General features: G+C 54.5%; 1 protein-coding gene across 3 annotated transcripts in view; it reads left to right on the top strand.

The window, feature by feature from the left end:
- The first annotated feature begins 4715 nt into the window (after positions 1–4715).
- The window catches only part of OTOF (otoferlin), an 82411-nt gene continuing 67472 nt past the window's right edge, over positions 4716–19654 (top strand). For all 3 annotated transcript variants that reach the window (XM_062488362.1, XM_062488360.1, XM_062488361.1), the window contains exons 1-3: positions 4716–4794; positions 8744–8802; positions 13251–13339. In XM_062488362.1, the coding sequence (XP_062344346.1) occupies positions 4716–4794; positions 8744–8802; positions 13251–13339 (227 nt within the window). The remainder of the gene's footprint in view (positions 4795–8743; positions 8803–13250; positions 13340–19654) is intronic.

The raw sequence follows: 19654 nt of genomic DNA, 5'->3' as shown, positions 1-19654 counted from the left end.
TCCATGGACTCTGCTTTCCCTGAGATTTTTGTGCCTCTGGAGTTTTGTCACCCCCCAGCCCAGTTAAACCAGCAGTGCTCCCAGCTCCAGTCCCAATTCCAAGGGGGAAACCCCATCCAGGAATTCCTGAGGGGACCTCAAACCTCGCCTGGCGGGGGACCCGAAGCAGGAGAATGTCCCGCAGGAACGGGAATGACGGGAATTGGGGCAGGAGCATCCCGGGGGAACCGGGAGAGGGAGAAACCCCCGCCGGAGATTCTCCCAGGACAGGAGAATCCCCCGGGAATATCTGGGAATACCGGGGCAAAAATCCCCTACAGGAATTCGGGACTGGAGCATTCCCGGGAGAACCGGGACAGAGGGATTCGGGACTGGAGCATTCCCGGGAGAACCGGGACAGAGGAATTCGGGAGAGGAACATCCCCGGGAGAACCGGGACAGAGGGATTCGGGACAGGAACATCCCCGGGAGAACCGGGACCGGAGCTCCTCCTTCTCTTCCCTGCCCCCGGCTCTCGGGGTCTCTCCCAGCCCCTCTCCCCTCCCGGATCTCCGCGTCCTCCCTTTCCCCACTCACCCGCGGGATTTCCCGAACGTCCCGTGTCCTTTTCCCGGGATTTCCCTCAGTCCCCGGGCTGTGCCCCGCCGCTGGCCCGGGCCGGGGGCCGAGGAGGGCGAGGGGACCCCCCGGGCCTCGGAGGGACCCGGCAGCCGCCCATGGGTGGGGGGTCCCGGGGCTGTGAGCGGGGCCCGCCCGGCCCGGAGCCTTTTGTAGGCGGGGAACGGGAGCGGGGCCGGGATCCCCACGCCCCTTCCCTCCCTCCTTCCCTCCCTCCTTCCCTCCCTCCTTCCCTCCTTCCCTCCCTCCTTCCCTCCCTCCTTCCCTCCCTCCTTCCCTCCTTCCCTCCCTCCTTCCCTCCCTCCTTCCCTCCCCCCTTCCCTCCTTCCCTCCCTCCTTCCCTCCCTCCTTCCCTCCCTCCTTCCCTCCTTCCTTCCCTCCCTCCTTCCCTCCCTCCTTTCCTCCCTCCTTCCCTCCCTCCTTCCCTCCTTCCCTCCCTCCTTCCCCCCTTCCCTCCTTCCCTCCCTCATTCCCTCCCTCCTTCCCTCCTTCCCTCCCTCCTTCCCTCCTTCCCTCCCTCCTTCTCTCCTTCCCTCCCTCCTTCCCTCCCTCCTTCCCCCCTTCCCTCATTCTCTCCATCATTCCCTCCCCCCTTCCCTCCCCCCTTCCCTCCCTCATTCCCTCCTTCCCTCCCTCCTTCCCTCCCTCCTTCCCTCCCTCCGGGGCCGCCCCCACCGCTCCAGAGTCCGCCCCGGGCCGGGAAAAGTGCAGGGCAGGAGGGAACTGGGAATGGAGAGTCCTCCAGGGAAAAACGGGGCTGGAAAATTTCCCTGGCTTTACCGGGATAAGGGAAACTGGGATGGGAGCATCTCCCTGGGGGAAAAAAATAAAATCGGGGCTGGAAAATCTCCTGGGGGAAAACAGGAAAAGGGAAACCGGGATAGGAGAATCTTCCGGAAAAAACGGGGCTGGAAAATGTCTTGGGGGTACCGGGAAAAGGGAAACCGGGATGGGAACATCTCCCGGGAAAATCGGGACAGGGGGGACCGGGCCAGGAGCATCCCTTGGGAATCCGGGGCCGGAGAATCTCCTGGGAGAACCGCGGCTGGAGCATCCCCCGGGAAATCAGGGCAGGGGCAGGGGGAATCGGGGCTGGAATATTCCCGGGGGAACCGGGAGAGAAGGAATCGGGGCTGGAATATTCCCGGGGGAACCGGGACAGAGAGAACCGAGGCCGGAACATTCCCGAGGGAAGCAGGGGCTGGAATATCCCCAGGGCAGAGAAGCAGGAGCGTCTCCCCAGGTTCGCTCCTAGGAAAAAGGCGGAGTTTCCCATGGAATTCCTGCCCGGATGGAAGGAGGCGGATCCGTGTCCCAGCTCCAGGGCATTTCCATCCTTCCACTCCCAATTCCCGGCCAGCAGGAGAATCCCAAAGTCCGGGAACGGGGAGAGGAGCGGCCGCATCCGCGGGGAAACTGAGGCACGGAGCGCTGCTGGGGAATGTCCGGGATGATTCCAAGCTCTTCGGCCTCGGCTCCGTGGCAGCAGGGAATGACAATCCGGGATGAAGGATGAAGGGATTTGTCTTTTCTCCAAGAAAGGCCAAAATTGGAAATATCTTACTGGATTTTGGGAGATTCCAGCGCGATGGAGCCTTGGTTGCTTTTCCTGCTGCTCGGTTTCCGTCCATGGATTTGTTCTGGAATTCCCCGGCCTTGCTCCTCTGGAAAAGTGGAATGAGGGAGGGAAGAAGGGATTTAAAGTGATTAAAACGGAATAAAAGCTGCTGCGGAGCCGGGAGTGACATTTGGGAGTGACAGTGCAGCTCAAATCCATCCCACGGATTTATGGAATTGCTGAGGTGGGAAAAGCCCTCGGTGACGAGGAATTCCAACCACGTGGGAGCAGCCGTGGGTCCTGTCGTTTATTTGGGAATGTGGGGTGGGAAAAGTCACCCAGAGTCCCAGGTCTGATCCCGATCCCTCTCCCAGCGCCCCCGTGGATCGGACCTGGGAGCAAACCCCAAATCCTGCCGATCCCTGGAATGTCGCAGGCCAGGCTGGGATCATCCCATGGGATGGGATTGGATTTCGGGTCCTTCCGCACCCAAACCATTCCAGGCTGTGGAATTCCGGGAGGAATTTCTCTCCCCGAGTCTTTCCTGGTGATGTTTTCCCGCAGGAATCTCTCCCCGAGCTCATTCCTGACTCCGAGCCAGGGTTTTCATGGAAAACCTCGAAAGCGGCACCGATATCCCCAGGAATTTTCCGATGGAATTTGGATCCTGGGCGTTGCACCAAGGGAATGTTTAATTGGATATCGGGAACAATTCCAAGCCTGGAAAGATTTTCCAGCCCTTCCCAGGGCAGGGGTGGAGTCCCCGTTCCTGGAGGGATCGAGATTTCCCTGCAGGATTTGGGAGGAACAGGGATCAGGCGTGGGAATGGTTGGATCCATGAACTCCGAGGGCTTTTCCAGGCTCAGCCATTCCATGATTTTACGGATAATGGGGCTCTCCCAGCTCGCGCTGCTTTCCCGGGAACAGGAGGATCCAGGGAATCCAGGGAATGGGAATGGGCGTGGCACAGAGGGGTGGCATTCCTTGTGGGATGATTGATCCATTGGGTTTTGGGATGGTTTTTGTGGGAAGAGGATTCGGGGATTTTCCAGTTCCACCCCCATTCCATGGGCAGGAATCCTGCTCCCAGGGATTCTCTGGGAATTCCAGCCCGGTCCTTCCCCATCCTCCCAGCCGGGAATTCCTTCCCAAATTCCCACTTTTCAGTGTGAACCAATTCCTTTCCATGATTCCCCCCCTCCCCCCCAGTCCCTGCTCCAGATCTGCCATCCCGATATTCCTGGGATCGGGAGGGATCTCCCGGTGCAAATCCCACGCAAACGGGGAACCCTGGAATGCCAGGACAGCGGGAAGGGCTCCCCGTGCCAGCGGGCAGGGATGGATGGGATATGGGGAAGGAATTCCTCCCCCTGGGAATTCCCGGGGATGCGATTCCCGAGCTCTTGGTGCCCCCTAAAGGACTGGATCGGCAGGAGCGATCCCGAGAGCGGGAAGAATCCGTGGAAAGGCCAAAAAAATTCCTCCCTTGGAATGGGAAATTTGAGCTCGGAGACGTCCGAGAGAGCCAAAGGAGGATTTGGGATCGCCCATTCCAGGTGGGAACATCCCTGAGGCCCAAAAGGAACTTCGGGATCAGATCGTGGTCCTGGCGGAGCCCTGAGATTCCATCTTCCCTTTACAGATCCCAAAGAATTCCCAGATCCGTCGTGGTTTTCTCTTCATTTTCCTCCTCTCACGTTTTTTCCCAAGTTTTTCTTCCTGTTTTTGTTTTGGTTTGGTTTTTTTCTTTTGTTTCTCCTGATTTTGTTGCCTTTGTTCCAAACTTTTCCCTTTTTCCTCCTTCCTTCTTTCCGGGGGAGAAGGGAAGGGAAAGGGAAGGGAAAGGGAAAGGGAAAGGGAAAGGGAAAGGAAAGGAAAGGAAAGGAAAGGAAAGGAAAGGAAAGGAAAGGAAAGGAAAGGAAAGGAAAGGAAAGGAAAGGAAAGGAAAGGAAAGGAAAGGAAAGGAAAGGAAAGGAAAGGAAAGGAAAGGAAAGGAAAGGAAAGGAAAGGAAAGGAAAGGAAAGGAAAGGAAAGGAAAGGAAAGGAAAAAGAGAAGGAAAGGAAAAAGAGAAGGAAAGGAGAAGGAAAAACAGGGAAGAAGGAAGGGGAGGAGAGGGGAGGCGGAGGGAGGGAGGGAGGGAGGGGCGGCCCCGGTGCTGAATAATTGAGCTCCGGCAGCGGGAGAAGCTCCGCACCGGCACCGGGACCGCACCGAGCCGAGCTCCGGAGAGTGGGACTGCATCAGCACCGCGTCGGAACCGGCTCTGACACCGCACCGGGACCACCTCGGGCACCGGGACCGCACCGGGCTCGGCACTGAGCACCGGGACCTCACCGGGAGAGTACCGGGAGTGTACCGGGACCGCACCGAGCACCGGGACCGCACCGGACCCGCACCGGGACCACCTCGGGCTCCGCTCCGGGACCGCCCCGGGCTCTGCACCGAGCACCTCGAACCGCCCCGGGACCGCCCCGGGCTCTGCTCCGAGGCCGCCCCGGTGCCCCCGGCTCCGTCCCGAGCCCCCCGCGGGTCCCCCCATGGCTCTGGTGCTGCAGCTCCGCTCCGTCTCCGGCCTCCGCGGCAAAGGCGACCGCATCGCCAAGGCGGCGTTCCGGGGTACCGGGATTGGGATCGGGAACTGGGGGAGCGGGAACTGGGGGAGGGGGATTGGTGGAGCAGGATTTGGGCAGCGGGATTGGGGGGGGGGGGGGGGGGGGGGGGGGGCCAAGAACTGGGGGACAGAAATTGGGCACAGGATTTTGAGAGGGCAGGGTTTGGAGGGGCAGGATTTGGGGGCCAGGAATTTGGGGGGAGAAAGATTTGAGCAAAAGGATTTGGAAGATCAGGATGTGAGGAGTGGGACTTGAGGGGGGCGGAATTTGGGATTTTGGAATGGGATTTGGGGGCAGGATTTTGGGGGAGCAGGACTGTGGGGATGGGGTTTGGGGACAGGATTTTGGGGGCAGGATTTTGGGATAGGAATTCGGGGGTCAGGATTTGTGGGACAGGGTTTTGGGGATCAGGATTTTGGGGATCAGGATTTAGGGAGACCCAGCATCCATCCCTGCCTCAGTTTCCCCACGCACGACCCCAATCCGGCTCTTTTTGGGGTCCCCTCCCCACGGGTTTATCCAGGGAAAAGGGGGAGAATTCCCAGGGTGAAATTCCCGCCGGGAGCAGGGATCGCGTCCCAGCTGGAATCCGGCTGTGGGGTCGCGGATTTGTAGGATCGAGGGTCCCAAGGAGATCCCAAAGGAATCCTCACCTTGTTCCGGGATCCGGGATCAGGCCGGGTTTCTCCCGAGGATTCCGCAGCTTCCCATTCCCACCGGGATCCGCAGAGATTTCCATGGGAAGCAGGGAAAATCCTCCCGGGGCTGTGGAAGTTGCGGAGCTTTCCCAGGGCTTGGGAAAGGCTCGGGATGGGATCCCGGCTCTTCCAGAGCCTGGGAATCCACGGAGGCACAGGGGATGGAGGCAGGAACAGCGATCCCAGCTCAGCAGGTGAATTCCAGGAATTCCATCGCCAGCCTGGATCAGCTTCCCCTGCTCTTAATGACCTTGGGATCATTAACCAGGGACAATTAACCCTCAGCTCCCCGTGGTGCTTCCAGCTCCAAGAAAATCCCTGGGAAGAGGCGGAATTCCCGGCTCACTCGGAGCCTGGAGCAATCCCAGCAGTGGGAACGGGAGTCGGGGAGGGAAAATCCACGGTGGAGCCTTGGGAGATCCCAAATTTCCAGTTCTGAACATTCCCGGTCCTGAATCTGGCCCAAATTCCTGGTGGGACTCTGGGAATGTCAGGATCCGTCCCTGCTTTGGGTCCAGACTGGACACAGGGAATGGATTCCCACTGGGACAAGGGAGCTTGGGAAGGAATTCCTGGCTGGGAGGGTGGGGAGGAGCTGGGCTGGAATTCCCAGAGAATCTCTGGATCCCTGGGAGCATCTAAGGAAAGATTGGAGCACCCTGGGATGGTGGGAGGTGTCCCTGGATTGGGATGGGATTGAAGGTCCCTTCCCACCCAAACCATTCCAGGACAGAATTCCAAGGAATTAATTTGGTGCCAGCACAGTTGGATCAGGGTCCTGAGGGTTTTTTTTCCTGGTGTTTTCCTTCCGTGAATTCCTGTGGAAAAGGGGATTTAGTGTCACGCTGGGATGTAGTCAGTGCCTGACACTTCCAGGCGGGAATTCCTTTTCCCAGGCTCACCCGGGACCTGGCCTGGAAAACCCAGCTGTTAAAAGGGGCTGGAATCAGCCCGGGAAGCAATTCCAGGTGTGGTCAGACCGGGAAGCGGATCAGGATGGATCCATCCCTTGGATGTGCCTGGAGAGGGATCTGGGCTCGTTCCCTGTTCATTCCCATCCCAGAACTGCAGCAAACCTCAGATCCACAGGGGGGGAAAAAAATTGGCTCCAAAGGCTCTCAGCATCTTTCCCAAATTCCTTTCCCAAATTCCCAAATTGGATACCCAATGGGAATCCAAAGGGAAACCGAGGGGGCAGCTCGGTGGGAATTCCAGGGATGATGGCCGGGAACCTCCTGGACACGCAGCCGGAACATTCTGGGATGTGGGAGAGCTCTGGGGCTGGGATCTGGGCTGGAATGTTCCATGGGACGCAGGAGCTGTCCTGGAACGGGGGGATGGGAATAATCCCTAAGGATTAAAAAGCAGGGATGATCCTTAGGGATCTTCCTGGCCTGCCGCAGGTTCCGACAGCAGCGGGAACAGAAAAACGGGAATCTCGGAATCATGGAATTATTTGGGATGAAAGGGATCCTAAAGCTCATCCCATTCCACCCCCCTGAGATCTCCTCCCTTGTTCCATTTCCCTGGGAATGCTCTGCTCCAGGAAAATTCGGGAATGCTGGACAGCTCACTGCTGCTGGCTCCATGTCAATTCCATAAATCCCTGTCAGAATTCTGGCTCTTGGATTAAACCAAGGCTGCCCTGATCCCAATCCCAGCACCCATGGGAATAATTCCTGCCTGGAATTCCAGCCCTGGTACAGCTGCCCAGGGCAGCGGGATCTGCATTCCTGGAGGGATTGAAATCCCTGTGGATGTGGACACGGATCAGGGAATGGGGGACTCAGTCCAGGAGGGGTTTTCCAATGGAAATAATTCCACATTTCCATGATTCCTTCCTTAATCCTTCCATAATCCTTCCTTAATCCTTCCTTAGTCCTGGGATGGGATGGGATGGGATGGGATGGGATGCGATGGGATGGGATGGGATGGGATGGGATGGGATGGGATGGGGATGGATTCCAGGCACACTGACCAGGAATTCCAGGACTGGAATGTGGCCGGTTTGAGCTCAGTCCAAAAATCCATAAGAAAAAAACTCGCCCTTTTCCAGTGCCTCTGGAAAACCATCGGACCCTTGACCATGGAATGAGGAGCCCTCTCCCAGCTCCTGGCTGGAATTCCTCATTCCTCTGGTTTTCCTGGATCCCTGAGCCTGGAACAGGAATTCCCAATCCCAGCCCCATCTGGCCTCTCCCTCTGGCAGCACATCCCGAGGGATCCGGCCGAGCTCCTCGGGTGGGTGTTGGGATCAGGGGGGAGAGGAAGGAGTGAAATCCGGGATGGAGCATTCCCGAGGCCTTGGAGTGACGCTGCTCCTCCTCCTCCTCTCCTGGGAATCCTGGGACCTGCAGCATTTTCCAGACTGGGGGAACTGAGGCACAAGTGGAGTTCCGGATCCGTGGGAGCAGCCAGGGAGGGCAGGCAGTGGATCCCACTCTGGAAGCGAAGGGAAAAGATGGATTCCGTGGCCGAAATTCTGGAATGTCAGGGATTCCTCTCCATCCACAGCTTTGGATTTGACTCCCACATTCCCAAGGAATCCTGTGCCATGTGAGGATCCAGAGCGGGGCTTCGGCCTTGCCTTTGGGATTCTCCCAGTTTTCCGTCCCAGGGATTTGGGAATGGGATTGAATCCTGGAAGCTCCAAAGGGCTCCCGGATCTGTCGCGGTTCCGTTTCTCCCCCTCCTTGCTCTGCACATGGAAACAAACCAGGATTTTCCAGGAAATTCCGGGATTTTCCAGGAACTCCGGCTTTTCAGCCTGGCCCTGGGGGAAAGGCAGGAAAATGGGGAATTTTTATCACCTTTTTATTTTTGCCCATTTTTTCTGGGAAGCTCCAGCAGGATCTGAGCTCTGCTCCAGAGTCCCTTTCCCATGGGAATTCCCACTTCATTCCAGCTTAATTGCGTTTGTGTCCTGGGCTAGTTAGGGAGCCAGGAGTTAATGGATCATAAAGAGCTGCCGGGAGAGGATTCCTCTTGGGAATGGGGCTGGAAAATGAGGGATAGCAAATGAGGGATAGCACTCATGGATACCTCCTGGAAAACCGGCGGATAAAGATTCCGCCCTCAGGAAAAGTCGGGATGCTCCTGGATTGGGAAGGGTCGGCCCTGCAGGATCAAGGGGCCTCCCTCAGGAGGTGGAATTCCGGTGAAGGTTTTCCATCCAGCTGTTCCCACCCTGCAGATCCCAAAATCCCAGGGTCTCCCAACGCCTTTATCCACCTATTCCCTCTTTTTCCTCTCCAGGACTTTCCTTCTACACCCGAGTGTTGGAAAACTGCGAGGACGAGGCCAAGTTTGACGAGGTAGGAGAAGTTTTCCATAAATCCCACAAATCCCGCTTGCTTTCCCAGGATTCCCTGTCCAGGTGAATATTCAGGATTCCCTGTCCAGGTGAAATCCCTGTTCCTGATTTTTATTGGCATCTTCGTTGTCTGCTCCAAGGTTTCTCCTGGCAGGGGCCAAATAAGATTCCTGTCTGGACACAGATGGGAAAATCCTTATGGAATTTTCCAATTTTCCAAAACCATATATTTTTCCATGTTTCCTGCACTGAATTTCAGGGATAATTGTTCATCCAAGCTGGGAAAATCCCACTGGGATTTTGGATCCATTTTTCTTTGTCTCAGGAGGAAAAAGTTGAGCTTTTTTCCCTTGAAATTCCTTCTTTTTCCTTCAGGCACAGAATTCTCAGAGGAGCCCCTGGATCCCTGGATGTGTCCAAGGAAAAGGCTTGGAGCAACCTGGGATAGGGAAATGCTCCCTGCCCATGGAATGGGATGGGATTTGAGTTCCCTTCCCACCCAAACCGTCCTGTGAACACTTCCAGGGTTGGAACTTCCCAGATTTTTTTGGAATTTCTCCCCCTCCTCATCAAACTCCGTCTCCCACCAACCCGTCTGTCGCTGCCTGTGGGATTTTCCCTCCCCATTCACCACGTGCCATTGGAAAATTGTATTTGGGAATGGTTGGGATCATGTTGGATCAGGAGCTGTGTCCAGTCCAGAATTCCAGCACTTGTAGGGAGGTGAATCCCTCCTGGAGCAGCCACAGGCTCTGTGATTCCATGGAGACATTCCCAGAGGAACAAATCCTTCCTGCTGGGGGAATATCCAGGGAATTGCTGCCCTGTCGTTGACACAGGGAATTCCTGGGAATATTTGAAGTCCAAACCACTTGGATTATCCATGATCCCAAATCCTGGAGCAGGAGGGGACAGCCAGGGGGGGTCGGGCTCTGCTCCAGGGAACAGGGACAGGACAAGGGGAAATGGTCTCAGGCTGGGCCAGGGAAGTTGAGGTTGGAATTTGGGAACCATTCCCCATGGAAAAGGTGCTCAGGCCTTGGAAGAGGCTCCCAGAGAGCTTTGCAGTGCCCATCCCTGGAGGTTTCCAAGGAATCCCTGGATGTGGCACTCCAGGGATTGTCCTATTCCCATTTCCCACATCTTGGATCCGATGATCGCAGCAGGCTTTTCCAACCTCAGTAATCCCTGGATTCTGCGCTCTCAAAGCTGAGAAGATCCATGTTCATTCCCTCTTTTCCCGCCCCCTCTTCCCATTAATCAGGATCCGCCTCCAGGCAGGATTTGGATTTCAAACCCCAGTGGTTTCCATTTGTTTGGTTTCGCTCCGTTTCTTTCCCAATTATTTTTCCTTCGTTCCTGTCATGAATTCCACAAATCCTCTGCTGGTTATTCCAGAGGCTGCACTAATTAATCAGGAATGTTTGTGTTCTGTGCTGCATCCCGAAGGATTTCATCTCAGAGAGGCTTTTCCTGGAGATCTCCCACAGCCTGGGAGGGCAGGGAATCTCTGGGAATGCAGGAGCCCAAATTCCTTGGGGCTGAAGTTTCCTGGGATAATTTCAGAGCAGGCCCTGAGGGATGAACTGCTCCCATCAATTCCAGGAAACACAAACCATGGAATCATGGAAGTGACCTTAAAACTCATCCCATTCCATGGGCAGGGACAAATTCCTGATTCCAGGCTGCTCCAGGTCCTGTTCAGCCTGGCCTTGGACACTTCCACAGTTCCAATCTTCTCTGGGAATTCTATGCCCGGGCCTTCCCTGTTTCCCGTGTTTTTTCCCCAGAAATTGGAAAACTAATTGGATCAATCTGTGGCTCCAGCCATCACCTTCCCAGACTTATTTTCCCCCTTTTCCTTTGGCAAACACAATCCCAGACTTTAGTGAATCCTGGGACATCTCTCTCCGGGATTGCTGCCACTTTCCCTGCCTTTCCTTGGATTTGGAGTGGATTTCCTTGGATTTGGTAGATCTGGAGCCTCCAGAGAACATCCAGGACCCTTTGGATGGAGGTTGGACAGGGATGAGGGAACTTCGCTGGAAAAATTCCCATTATTTCTCTCTGGGAAAAGGAGAGGAGGGTTGATGGTGCAGAGCCCTGAAAAGCGGGAATAGGACAATTCCTCAGGCCAGAGGGGCATTCCTGCAGAATTCCTCCCTGGAAAGAGCTGTCCAGTGGTGGAATCCCCATTCCTGGAGGGATTTCAATCCACGTGGATGTGGGGACATGGATCAAGGGTGGCCTCGGCAGCACTGGGCATTCTTGGGTTTGGTCATCTCCAAGGATTTTTCCAACCTGAATAACTCCTTGATTCCATAATCTTGGGATTGCCAGGTGATTTTATCACCAGATCCAGTCCCTGGAGCATCAAAACATTTGGGAAAAAAAAAAACAAGGAAAAAGCAGGGGAAGGAATAAATTCCATCCCCATACTGAGAGTTTGGGAAAAATCCTGCTGCAGGATCCGGAGCAAGGCTGCTTCCATCGGTGCCATTCCCCATTTAAATTCCAGCAATTTTTCCCTTGCTTCCTTGGCTCTGCAGGCAAATTAAAACTGGGAATAAATAGCTCGGGAACGAGCGTTGGGAAAGTGCTGAGGAGGCATCGGTTCCTTCCTGGGAATTTGCTGGATGAGCAAATTCTCTTCCCAAGGTTTTCAATTCCACTCTGCTGATCCTGGGAGAGGTCCTGGATCCACTGCCTCTGGCATATTCCCAACCCAGGGTGCACCAGGAGTGGTTTGGGAAGGGGGGGATGTTGGGATCTGGGAAGTCCTGGGGCTTGGAAAACTGGGAATCCAGGGGGCTCGGGCTGAGAGAGGGATTTGCCTTGGGAAGCAAATAAATAAATAAATAAATAAATAAATAAATAAATAGGATTTTATGGAATCATGGAATGGTTTGGGTAGTGGTGGGGGGAATGTAAGGGTCATCCAGTTCCAGCCCCAACACTTCCCACTATCCCAGGGTGTTCCAACCTGGCCTTGGTTGGATTTCCAGGGATCCAGGGGATTCTCTGGGAATTCCAGCCCAGCCAGGAATTCCTTCCCAAGATCCCAAATCCCAAGCTCGCCTTTCCCAGTGGAAGCCATTCCCTGGCTCCTGGCCCTCCAGCCCTTTCCCAAATCCCAGCTCTCCTTTCCCTCTGGAAAAGGCTCCGAGGATTCCCTGGATCCTTCCCTGATCCAGCTGCACATTCCCAGCTCTCCCAGCCTGGCATTCGATCCAGCCCCATCCCGACTCCTCTCCAGGAAGGAATTTTGGGATCCAGGGGCTTCACTGGGAATTTGGGACTCCAGGAATGGTCTTCCTTCCCTTTTCCATCCAAAAATTCCATAAAAATCCCTTGGGATTTATCCTGAGCGTCCTGGATCCCAGAATCCCAGAATTCTATGGATGGGATCCATGGACCTTCAATCCCATCCCAAGGACACCTTCCCACGATCCCAGGGTGATCCAAATCCACCCTTGGATACTTCCAGGGATTCTCTGGGAATTCCAGCCCAGCCAGGAATTCCTTCCCAAGATCCCAAATTCCAAGCTCCCCTTTCCCAGTGGAAGCCATTCCCTGGCTCCTGGCCCTCCAGCCCTTTCCCAAATCCCAGCTCTCCTTTCCCTCGGGAAAAGGCTCCGAGGATTCCCTGGATCCTTCCCTGATCCAGCTGCACATTCCCAGGTCTCCCAGCCTGGCTCCATCTTCCCATCCTTATCCAATGTCCGTATTTATATTTTCCATGTGTGTATCCATAAAATAGCTGGCACTGGGCACATCCTTAGTGCCATTCCTACAAAACAGCCCTGCTGCCTTTTTCCTGGAACACTCCTGGCTCATCCCTCTCCTCCTTTTCCCCTAAAACTCCCTTGTCCTCCTTATCCCAAAATACTCCTGGCTCTTCCCTTTTCCCAAACAATCCTGACTCATCCCTCCCCTTCTTTTCCCAAAACCCACCTTGCTCATCCATCCCTTCCTTTTCCCAAAATTCTTCGGGCTCATCCCTCTCCTTTTCCTTTCTGATCCTGGCTTGTCAATCTCATCCTTTTCCCAAAACCCTCCAGGCTCTTCCCTCTCCTTTTCCCAACTAATCCTTGATCATCCATCTCCTCATTTTCCAGCTGATCCTGACTCATCTCTCTCTTCCTTTTCCCAACCAATCCTGGCTCATCCCTCTCGTTTTCCCAACCGATCCTGGCTTATCCCTCTCCTTTTCCCAATGAATCCTATCTCGTCCATCTCCTCCTCTTCCCAGACAGTCCTGGCTCTTCCCTCTCCTTTTCCAGCTGATCCTGACTCATTCCTCTCCTTTTCCCAAAACTTTTCTGGCTCATCCCTCTCTTCCTAAAACACTCCTGGCTCATCCCTCTCCTCCTTTTCCCAACTGATCCTGGCTCATCCCTCTCCTTTTCCCAAAATGCTTCTGGCTGATCCCTCTCCTCCTTTTCCCAGACTTTCCGCTGGCCGGTGGCGACCAACATCGATGGGAATGAGATCCTGGAGATCCAAGTGTTCAACTACAGCAAAGTCTTCACCAACAGGTGAGTCCTTCTTTCCCAAGGCCCACCTGGATCTTATCCCGCGGGAAGAGGCAGCCCTGGTTAGGTTTGGAGGTGGGAGGGTGAGGAATGCATTGGTTGGAGTTTCCTGGGAATTTCTGGTGCTGTGTGAACAGCTCAGGAGGTGAGGAATTCACCCCAGGTATTCTGCGGGGCTCAGCACCGAGATATTCCCAAGTTGTGCCATTTGTTTCCATAAAATTCCTGTGCTTTAAAAGAAATAGGATTTTTTTTTTTTTTGATGGAGCATCCAGGTGGAGGTTGATGCTGGAATGTGTTTTCCCAGATTTTCCAAATCCTGAAGGTGTTGGATTGATTGTGTCCAGGGAAATTGTGGCTGCCCCATCCCTGGAAGTGTCCAAGGAAAAGCTGGACAAGGCCTGGAGCCACCTGGGATAGTGGGAGGTGTTGGTCTTGGAATGGGATGGGATTTAAGATCCCTTCCCACATGGATCCATGAGCACACCTGGAAAAGGGGAAGGATCCAGGTAATCCTTGGAGATGCTTCCTGAGCCTCAAGGGCTGCCAGGAGAGCTGGGATTTGGGAAAGGGCTGGAGGGCCAGGAGCCAGGGAATGGCTTCCACTGGGAAAGGGGAGCTTGGGATTTGGGATCATGGGAAGGAATTCCTGGCTGGGCTGGAATTCTCAGAGAATCCGTGGATCCCTGGCAGCATCCAAAGCCAAGATGGAGCACCCTGGGATTGCAATGGGATGGGATTGAAGGTCCATGGATCCCATCTAAACTATTCCGGGATTCTTGGATCCAGGATGCTCAAGATCCATCCTGAGGGATTTTTATGGAATTTGGGGATGGAAAAGGGAAGGGAGACCCTTCCTGGAGTCCTGAATTCCCAGGGAATCCCCTGGATCCCAAAATTCCTTCTCGAGGAAGAGTCGGGATGGGGCTGGATCGAATGCCAGGCTGGGAGAGCTGGGAATGTGCAGCTGGATCAGGGAAGGATCCAGGGAATCCTTGGAGCCTTTTCCCGAGGGAAAGGAGAGCTGGGATTTGGGAAAGGGCTGGAGGGCCAGGAGCCAGGGAATGGCTTCCACTGGGAAAGGCGAGCTTGGGATTTGGGATTTGGGAAGGAATTCCTGGCTAGGAGTGTGGGGAGGAGAAGAGAGGAGCTGGGAACATCACTCCAGGAATGCTGGGAATACATGGAATAGGATATCCCATTAAAACAAAGCTGTGCTGGAACTCCAGCAAATCCTCCTTTTCCAGGAATAAATTGGAGGAGAAGGAGAGCGGAGAGGAGGGAGAGAGTTGGAACATCCCTCTATGAATTCTGGGAATAAGTGGGAAAAGAAATTCCATTAAAACAGGGCAGTGCTGGAACTCCGGCCCCTCCTCTGAATCAGCTGGAGGAGAGGGGAGAGGAGGGAGAATATTGGGAACATCCCTCCAGGAATGCCAGTAACATGTGGGAAAAGGAACCCCGTGGTCCGTAATTCCTGCCCATCCTCCTTGTCCAGAAACTGGAAGAGGAGGAAGAGAGAGGAAGGGAGAGGGTTGGGAACATCCCTCCGGGAATGTCTGGAATGGGAAATCCCATCAAACCAGGGCAGTGCTGGGACTCCGGCCTATCCTCGGAATCGGATGGAGGAGGAGGAGGAGAGGAGGAGGAAGAGGCTTGGCAGCATCGGGGGTTGGGAAAGCTGATCCGGGCGCTCCGTGAATAATTCATGGATGGCTGATGAAGGCCATTGATCAAAGGCCTGGAAAAAGGTGGGATACCTGATCCAGGACCTCTGGAATGACCAGGGAGTCACATCCGAGTGGCTCCTTTTGTTCCCTGTCCCTGTGGCTGTCACCGGCAGCCAATTCCTGGGAATATGATCCTTGTTTGGCCTCATCCAGGTGCCTCTGGATCCCCGTGGGTTCATCCCAACTCCAGAGGGTCTCCGGCAGCGTTCCCAGGGTGCTGAGTATCCAAGAAAAAGTCAGGGTTGGATGAGGGAAAAGCCTCCTAACCTCCCCCCCCACCAAGATAGACCACGTCATCCCAAAAATCCTGTCCCCGCCTCCTGGATTAGGAATTTCCAGGCTGGGAATCTCTCTGGGACACATCCAAAGCATCCAGGTGTTGGTGGAGGAGGAGCAAAGCCACATCCTGCCCGCAGGTCATTCCCAGGTGGAAATTCCCTCTGGAAAAGCTCCACACAAGGGAAGGATCAAAAACTGTGGGGTCTCCACATCCTGAATAAAAACTAGGAGATTCCCATGGCACTAAATAATCCATCTGATCCCATCCTGGAAAACCCTGGTGTGAGGTGGGCTGTCCTGGGTGGGAATACTGAGATCCTGCTGGAATTCAGTAATTTTCCATGGTCTCCTGGTCCTCTGGGAAAACTTCAGAACCCTTCCAGGAGGGGAGAAAATTCCTGGAATGTTTTCCCATGGTTCTGGGCCCTGGCAGAGGCTGGATGGAGGAAATTTGAGACCCCAAATTTTTGTGGATTTGAGCAGGAAAAGCTGCCATGGGACATTCCCACTCCTGAGGGATGTGGGAATGGGAATCACACCCAGGAAAGGAGAAGATCCAGGGAAAAAAGCAGAGGCACAACCAGGGATGAATCCAAGAGGCAACAGTGATCCAGTGGCTGCAGAGCATCATCCCTGTGGTCCCATTCCCAAAATTTTGGGACAGCCTGGTTCAGCTTCTCCGAGCAGGTTTTCCTTGTGCAGAAAACAGAGATAACACCAGGCAGAGATCCCAATCCTTAAGGAATATGCACAAAACACAGGAGATTTCGCTCCAGGGGGTTCTGTCTTTTCCTTGTCACTGTTTTCCTCTGGAGCAGCAACGGGATCCGGCCAAAGGCCCTAAGCCACATTCCAAACCCTCATCAAGGGGCACAGATAATTTTCCTGTGGAAAACCAATGCCGTGGAGAAGAGGTGGGAGCTGCTCCGTTACCTGACAGGGACACAAAGAGCCGGATTCCAAAGGGTTTAATCCATCCCTGGAGTCTCCGGCGTGGAGAAAGAGCTCGGTCACGTCCTTTGTTCTTCTCCAGCCGTGGAGATCCTGGCACAGCTCAAGTCCTTTGTGTCTCCAGAGGGATCCGTGCTTCATCCGTGGAAAATTATCCGGGGCTGGAGCAGGAGAATGGAAAAAATTAACTCCGGAGATGGAGGGTTCCCTGTGGTCTGACTGGCCTCCCCACATAGGGCAGTTACATGGGATTTTGGGATAGAATTCCTGGCTGTGAGGCTGTGAGGGGCTGGGATGGGATTCCCAGGGAAGCTGTGTCTGCCCCATCCCTGGAAGGATTCCCCCCCCCCACCCCCCGCAAAAAAAAAAAAATGTTGGATAGGGCTTGGAGCAATCTGGGATTGTAGAAGGTTGGGGTTGGAATGGGATCAGCTTTCAGGTGCTTCCCGCCCAAACCATTCTGGGATTCCATGCTGGAATCCTCGGCGCCCAATCCCTCGTGTACCACCCCTTCAGCTCCAGGCACGTTGGATTTTTTGGAATTTTTCATTTCTGGGTCCACAAACATGGAGCCTGAGCACACCCAAACTGCCACTTTTCCACATTTCATGGGAAATCTCATCCCAAATTGCATTTCCTAGCAGGACATTTCCATCCCCGGGGCTCACTCATTATCCTACTCCACTTGCTTTCCAAAGAAAAATCCATTTCTATTTAATGGGAATTTTTGCAAGAATTTCCTGAAGAAAAATGGGGGAAGAAACTTGGCTGGAGCAACTTTAATAACTGGGAGGATGCTGAGCTGGAGCAGTTGGAGTGTCCCAGATTTCTCCAGGTATTCCAGGTAAAAATGAACCTGGAGTCATTACAGGCTCCTGCAAGTGGAGGGAAGGGGATAATTAGGAGGGAAGTGATTTTTGGAAGCTCTAATTCCAAGGCATGAGACAATTCTGGGTGAAGCTGCAATTTGTCTGGAGAGGGGAAAAGGCTCCTCATTCCGGAGCAAGCTCCAGGCAGGGATTTGGACATCCATGGAAAAGCTGCAGGTTCCAAATGGGAACGGACACCTCCCACTATCCCGGGGTGCTCCAAGCCCCAATGTCCAACCTGGCCTTGGACACTTCCGTGAGGATTCAGCAGGGTAATTCCCTGGAAAGGGGCCAGAACATGTGGAATTGCTCTGAATTCCTTATCCCACCTTTCCAGGGGCATGTGGAAGTGGGGACCAAACTGGGATGGAGCTCCCAGGATTTGAGTCTTGTCAGTTCCCATGGATGGATGGATGGATCCATGGATCCATGGACGGATGATACATGGATGGATGGATGGATGGATGGATGGATGGATGGATGGATGGAGACACCATTCCCAAAAAAGAGCCTCTCCCTGGCTTCAGGAGCAGAACTTACCCAAAGGCTGAGGGAGCAGAGGAGGGAAAAGGGGATTTCCTGGACTGGAGGATGCTCTTGGCACAGACAGCTGGAATTCTTGTCCTTGGAAAACCTCAGTGCTGGTAAAGCCTGGCCGGATTCATGGGATTCACCATCACCCCAGTCACCATGCCCCTGGAATTGCCTCAGGGATGCTGGAAGCATCCCTGGAAGTTGGGATGCACCATGAGGGCCTGGGCTTTGCGGGACCCTGGTCTCCCTGATCCCGGGATTTGAACAAGCTCCAGGTACAGAACCAACCTGGCTGGGGCTGGAAACGGGAGCTGCTCCTCCGGGCTGATAAAATTACGGATGACCCAGAAAATTTCCCTTTTTTTCCATCAGCAGAAATGCCGGGGAAGGGAGGGAGCAGGGCTCTGATGAATTATGGAACACTTGGAATTGAACGGCTGCACAGACAAGTCCTGAATATTTAATTCTGTCTTGCCCGGATCCTGCCGGGGATGGGGGGGGGAGAAACGGCTTGGGAAGGATCCGAGAGAGGACAGGAACTTCTCCGGGATCTTGTGCCAGGGCTCGCCACCTTCACAGCCAGGAATTCCTTCCCAAGATCCCATCTATCCCTGCCCTCTGCTTGCAGGTTTTGGAACAACTCGAAGTTACCTGGCTTTGTCATGGATTCATGGAATGGTTTGGGTGGGAAGGGACCTTAAGGATCTTAAGGATCATCCCATTCCAACTTTGACACCTCCCACTGTCCCAGGCTGCTCCAGCCCCAATGTCCAACCTGGCCTTGGACACTCACAGGGATCCAGGGGCAGCCACAGCTTCTCTGGGAATTCCATCCCAGCCTCTCCTCACCCTCACAGCCAGGAATTCCTTCTCAAGATCCCACCTCAAGCTCCCTTTTTCCAGTGGGAAGCCATTCCCTGTGTCCTGTCCCTCCATGCCTTGTCCCCAGTCCCTCCCAGCTCTCCTGGAGCCCCTTCAGGCCCTGCCAGGGGCTCGGAGCTCTCCCTGGATCCTTCCCTTCTCCAGAGGAGCATTCCCAGCTCTTGGTGCAGCTCCATGGCCTCCTCTGGACTCTCTCCAGCAGCTCCACATCCCGATGTTGGATCCCAGAGCTGGAGCAGGGGTGATATTCCAGGAGGAATTTCCTGTTCCCTCCATAGCCCTGTCTGGGCACTGAGCACCTGGGAGCCAAAAGTGCCTGGATCAACCTGGATCCAAGAGGAGCAGGGAAGCCCCCACCTCACCTGGGAATGTTTTGGATTCCAAGCAGGTTAAAAAACAGGGACACCTGCAGGAATCCAGAGCCCAGCAGGCTCCACTCCTGAGGAATAACTGGAATTGGCCTGGATGATCCCTGTGGGACCATCCCAACTAAAAATATTCTGTGGAATAAACACAGGCTTTTGTCAAGGAATACTTTCCAAAACAAAAATGCTGCTGCTCTGGCAGTCAGGGAATAATGTTGTTTTCCAAACCCTGAAATCCAGGTGGATGCAACAGCTTTTTCCTTCTCTTGGTGAAGAAGAAGAAGGTTTCCACGGGATGCATTCTTTCTTCTGGATTGGGAATTATGGAGTATAAGGAAAGGTTTTCCTGTTCCGTGTCCTGCAGAGCACCTTGGAGCTCTGCCGGGATTGATCTGTGCTTGGAATGTGGAAAATGGGGGATGGAAGTGGAAGTCCTGCAGGGACACGGAGAGGCTGGAGCGTGTCCAGGGAAGGGAACGGAGCTGGGGAAGGGGCTGGAGCCCCAGGAGAGGCTGAGGGAGCTGGGAAAGGGGCTGAGCCTGCAGAAAAGGAAGCTCAGGGGGGACTTTTTCCCTCTCCACAACTCCCTGGGAGCAGCCAGAAGGGATTGGGATCTGCTCCCAGGGAACATGGAATGGCCATGAGGAGGTTCAGGTTGGATATTGGGAGCAATTCCATCGTATCATTGGAGCTTGGAACCACCTGGGA

This window comes from Cinclus cinclus, chromosome 3 (assembly GCF_963662255.1).
Source record: "Cinclus cinclus chromosome 3, bCinCin1.1, whole genome shotgun sequence".
Taxonomy (NCBI): domain Eukaryota; kingdom Metazoa; phylum Chordata; class Aves; order Passeriformes; family Cinclidae; genus Cinclus; species Cinclus cinclus.
This window is presented reverse-complemented; position numbering and strand designations above follow the sequence as displayed.